General features: G+C 35.0%; 1 protein-coding gene across 1 annotated transcript in view; it reads right to left on the minus strand.

The window, feature by feature from the left end:
- Positions 1-5,790, minus strand: part of Nipped-A (Transcription-associated protein Nipped-A) — a 936,100-nt gene extending 930,310 nt beyond the window's left edge. Inside the window, exon 1 of the mRNA XM_090393977.1 lies at positions 5,654-5,790. Coding sequence (XP_090250103.1) covers positions 5,654-5,750 — 97 coding nt within the window. The 5' untranslated portion in view covers positions 5,751-5,790. The remainder of the gene's footprint in view (positions 1-5,653) is intronic.
- Between the last annotated feature and the right edge of the window lie 210 nt (positions 5,791-6,000).

Consider the following 6,000-nt stretch of genomic DNA (forward strand, 5'->3'; position numbering starts at 1 on the left):
GGTCACTTAAACAGAATGGGCGAGGAAAGATTAGCAAAACAAGTGTTCTCTGCCAGGTTGGCAGGAAAACGACCCAGAGGAAGACCAAGATATAGGTGGATTGATACGGTACAAAGTGCCTTAGACGATAGAAATATAAGATCTGATAATGTTGGAGTCTTGACAAGTAACAGACTGATTTGGAGGAAAATTGTAGATAGGAAATTAATAATGATGTAATTTTTTTCATGTAGTATTATCATATCTTGTACACCCCTTGAGGGTACATGGCAGGAATTTGATGATGAACACAGTGTTATGTCATGAAGTCTTACTGCCTTATTAACACCGAGTTCACCCAAATCCCCACATACCTCTTGTTCATTCACCAACAGTTCCTCCTTTATCCTCTAACGTGGCTATCATTCCATTAGGTTCATTCAACAACCAATATTATTATTCTCCTGTCATTTATCGAAAGAACACTTTCTCTCTGGGATTTTTTTATTTTTTATTTTTTTTATTTCTCCTTCAATAGCCAAATGCTAATCATACTGCACTTTATCACCAGCAAGTCACTCTCCTGGCCTACTCTTTGTACTCCTCATGTAACGAATTATTACCTGTCATCTTATACCACCTCCCTATGCCATCTCTCAGCTGCATGGCATGTGGAGGTGGTATAAGATGACAGGTAATAATTAATCTTCCTCACTCATCCATTTCAAACTTATCTTATTTAACCATGTGACCCTTGAAATATATTCAGACATTGCTTTAGTCCCTAAGTAGCATTTATTTTCTTTCCAGTCAATTATTCTTACTTCCATGATGCAGCTCCAAGCTGTCTCCTGAACTTTTCATAATTATTGGCCTTGCAGCTGCATACATACATTCTTACCTCATAAAGTCCTCATGTGGTTGATCACCACCCAGATGATCACTTCATGGTCACTCTCACTAACTGGAAGAAAATCGGACACCACATTTATAATGACATCCTCTGATGGTTCAATCAAATTCAAGCCTCTCATTCATATCACGGGGCTTCTGTTACATAACGCAGGTGACCCACAAAAACTCTGAAAATAGGTTCTCTTACTTACAGGTGACTAAATCTGTACACAATAATCTAAATATAGCCATATACAATGGAACCATAACCTCCTTACTTCTACACATCCCAATGTCCTCTGAATCACTGCAATAATAAGTTTTCAATGCCATTTCTTCATTCCAATCTATATTATCATAATTAAAATACCCAAATAATCATGCTTTTTCTTATTTGCTAGGCTAATTTGACTACACATTTTTTGCCAATGCCCTCCGGAATGCCAGCTCTATAACAATATCCAACTACATATTTCATCTTGTCGACCTCTATCTCACAACATATTGCCTCAAAACTAGTGCGACACTCCCTTGAATGACATAACTGTTATAATAAAAAGCAATTTTTCCCCTCCTTCCTTCATTTTATATCTTGATGAAAAAATGTCATTCTCCTCCAATCCCTATTCCCATCAGGATGTCTCATTTATTCTGACAATTTCTGAGCCAGTTTTTGGTTTTTAAAAAATAGAATCATACCTAAGGAGCAAAAATGATATGATGACATTTTTGTCCATCTACCATCCAGAATACTATACAATCCTTAGATCTTGCCAACTCTGAATCCTTTCTCAACCAGCTCTCACCTCTTGTAACATAGATCATGATCTCATTCATGTCTCCTTTTCTGTGGAACATTTACCCTTTGGTGCACTTCACTGGTGCCAAATGGAATGATCTATGTTGACTTCTATCCCTCAGCATGACTAAGCAAAATGGCATTGGGAAATCTTTAAATAAAACTAGGAAGATGTCCGAAATGTGTTCTCAACAAAAGCAGGAACAAGGAAATAAATGTGTGGGCATGTATCCATGCATGCAAGAAGTCTGCTTAATAGATTAACAAACTATCACACACAATTTTGGTTTTCAGAGTCCTCAGTTTTCATACTTTATGATCAGGTGTGTTAAATAATCTATGCTAAAATTTGAGAAATAAAAAACTTATTAACTATTGATTTAAACCATGTAGTTGCTCTATGACAATTTGATAAGAATGAATAATGACAAGACACCTGAAATAAGTCTATTAATCAGTCACAAAAAATTACCTTCAAGCCAGATTTATATAAAAATCTCCCACTCAAAAAAGATTATGTAATATGTGATTTAGCATGAATCCAGTTTTATCATCTGAATTATACAATTTAAAAAAAAAAACTTGTTCAAATTTTTATATATTGGGTTGGCAAATAAGTTCATTTGGTTTTTCAGAGTGGAATGAAACATTTTATTTGATATATATAATACATACTAGTCAGTTATATGTTGAACCTCTTTATCAATGACCTCTTGTCATCTGTCCACCAACTTCATTATGCCACATTCATAAAACTCCTGAGGTTTACTGGCAAAAAACTGATTGAGGTGTCTTTTGACAGCCTCCTCATTAGCAAAGGCTTTCCCGTTCAGAGAATTCTGAAACGATCAAAATAAGTGGTAATCTGAAGGTGCCAGGTCCGGTGAATATGGAGGATGCGGCAAAACATCCCAGCCAAGATGTAACAATTTACTCCGGGTTGTTAACGATGTGTGGGTTCTGTTGTTGTCTTGGTGAAAGACAACTCCTTTCCGAATTGCCAATTCACGACGTTTTGTGCTAATTGCACGGGCCAGTCGCATTAACTGTGAGCAATAGACAGTTGAATCAATCGTTCCGCCTGATGGTAACACCTTGTGGTGAACAACACCTTTATAATCCGACCACACAGAGAGCATGATCTTCTTTGGGTGCAATCCCACTTTCGAGGTTGTTTGCAGTGGTTCGCTCTTGTGCCCCCATGGTGTTTTATGTATCACGTTATTGTACATGACCCATTTTTCATCTCCCGTAATCATCTGCTTCAAAAATGGGTCGTTTTCTTGGCAACATCGCAGCGAATCACAGATGGATAATGTGAGCAGTTATATTGGCCTCAGTTAATTCATGCGGCACCCAAACATTGAGTTTTGAAACACATACCAGCTTGTGCAAATGGTTTTCAACGCTTGTATGGGATATGTTCAGTACTGCAGCAATCTCCTGCACTGTTTGCAATGGATTTTTGTCAACAATATCCTTCACAACACTCGGATCAACGTCGGGCGACCGGTGTGAGGCACATCACAGATGTGAAAATCTCCAGAACGGAATTTGGCAAACCACTTTTGGCATACGCGTTCTTTTAAGGCACCATTCCTCATATACGCTGCAATTTTTTTTTTTTTTTTTAATGGGCCTCCACCGTTCATTTGCCTTTTTTGAAATAAAAAAGCAAAAAATGCTGTCATGCACATTTTTTCCTTCCATTTCTAAAAATATGTTACACACATGCAACTGAAGTAGGCATAACAAAAATATTAATACTATATATATATATATATATATATATATATATAGTTTAAATGACTGATACCAAGAGATAAAGAGGCGACATGGTTTATTACAATACAGTATAACTACGGTGATACACAAAAAGAGGAAATTCAAAGCGTGCATAATTTGGTTAAAAATATAAATCCGGATGTTGAAATTTCACAAACAGATGTTACGGAACGGATTACAGGTAGAACCGAAAGTGAATTTAAAATCAAATCAGATGCTGAAATTATAAATATCACACTACAGAATGAATTAGAAGATGATGACGACAAAGAACTCTAAGAAAAAAAGTAAAACACGAAGGAGGTAGTTGACAGTTTTAATATGTGTATAAAATGGGCTAAGCAGAATGACACGCCATTCCACAAAACTTTTATTGCTAATGCAGCTCCGAGAAGAAGCATTCAAAAAATGTTTAGCTTCCAAGAAGCCAAAGAAAACCAGTGACTCTTTTTACAAATAAATAAAAAAAAAAAAATTGTGTGTTATTTTGTGAAACATTTTTTGTGTTATGTACAATAAAGTAATTTTTTTTTTTTTTAATGCAAATAAAGTTATGTACTAAACTATGCAATTTTATTAAATCAGAATCCTCAACAATGCAGGTACATACAAACTAAATTTTTTACTAAAATAAACTTGTGTACTGTATTATTTTTTAAGTTTTACATTGCAGTACAGTAGCTTTTTTTTTTCCCATCAGTTACTTCATTTATTTACAGAATTAAATCTATGTACCATTAGAATCCGATTATTTTTGTCTAAAACGGTAGTTATTGTTGTCTCTTCGGGGAAAATTCCCCAATCCGAACGAGCGCAGTTTTTATTAGTTCGGATTAGCAAGATACTCGTTTCATTGAATGGATCAACTTCTTCAGGTATCACAATCAGAGAAATATACAAAAATAACAGAGACTTAAAAATTGCATTAACAGTACTAGTACAAAAGACAGTAGTACATTTTGAAAACAGTAATGCGAGCTTGAGTTCCAAAGAAAAGTTGACTACGTGCTGTCACGAATGTGTCAGTATTGAACAGAGGCAATGTGTGCATCAGAGAGATTGAAACTTAGGCTGTTGTTGATATGGGAAGAATCTAAGGTAATTTCTCTAGATTCGACAATCTTTCAAGTTCATCATAGCACACATGGATATTAGACGTTTGTGTCCAGTCCACAATGTGTTGGCAGCCTTCACCTGAGTTAACAGAAAAAAGAACATGGTGAGAGAGAGAGAGAGCGCGCGCTGGCTATCTACGGTGTTCTTCCATACGTAAAAAGGATGGATTTAGCAGTCTGGCTGTAGGATGGCTTTCCACAATCACATAAAATCTTGTAGACTCCTGAAAACTGAGTGGGAAGATGTTTCTCTTTAGGTTTACTAAGTATGGAACGAAGTTTTGGGAGCATAGTGAAGCAAGTTCTGAAGTTGAATTTCTTGAGAATTTTAGCCAGTTTTGGTGAAAGAGCTGATGTAAGGCAAAGAAATAAAGGCTCTGGGGGAAGAGAGATCTTCAGAAGCAGTTGAGTGATGGAGAGAAAGAAAATTTGTCAATCTTATTAGGAGAGAAACCATTATTAATAAAAGTCTTTTTAAGAAAAAGGAGTTCATTTTCAATTTCTGTTAGTAAAGATTTGGTGCAGTGTGCTAAGGTGGAAATAATACCAAATTTTTTCGGAGGGTAGTGATGGGAAGAAGCATGAAGGTATCTGTCAGTATGAGTAGGTTTTCTAAAAATTTGAGATTTTAATACTTTCAGAACATCTGAAACTAAATATTTAAACTACTAATTTATAATATTTTCTACCGAGTAAAAACGAACAATCACAATATATATATATATATATATATATATATATATATATATATATATATACACACACACACATATATATACACATATATATATATACACACACATATATATACACAAGCCTTATAAACTCAAGGAACTATACAAGCTCAACCAGAGCAGGCTTTCACAAACATACATACTGTAGTGGGACTTGAACATGGCCTATTGCTTGGAGAGAGAGAGAATGCTATCCACTCAGCCAACCAGGCCAGCATTTCGGCATATTATTATAAAATTTATCCATGAATAGAAGATATGTCAGTCTTATCTGTGCATATAAATATAACACAATTTGGGAGAGGTATATAAAATAAAGTAACTATATATTAAGTAGCATAACTTACTAGCACCAGGGTCCACTAACATTGACACATACGAACGGTATGCGTTCACCTGAGTGATTGGATCCTGATTAAGTGGTGGTGGTGCCATCCCAGGCATGATTTGAAAGCAACTAATAATCTGTAATTACTAATGCTGCATTTATATTTGAATAATTATTTGCTCCATCTTCAACTGAAATATAAAAATAAATACAGGCTATTTTTAAAGTTCATGTAAATAGTCTAAAAGAAAAAAATTTAGCATAAATATATAAATGGCATTAGTGTATAATAAATTTAGTTTAATCCTTTATCCAAGTGTAAGCAAACAACATTTGCACTTGAAGTATCTTCAGGACTGAGGCAAA

The sequence above is a fragment of the Typopeltis vanoorti genome, chromosome 6 (assembly GCF_054136105.1).
Source record: "Typopeltis vanoorti isolate ZY-2024b chromosome 6, IOZ_Tvanoo_1.0, whole genome shotgun sequence".
Classification (NCBI taxonomy): Eukaryota; Metazoa; Arthropoda; class Arachnida; order Uropygi; family Thelyphonidae; genus Typopeltis; species Typopeltis vanoorti.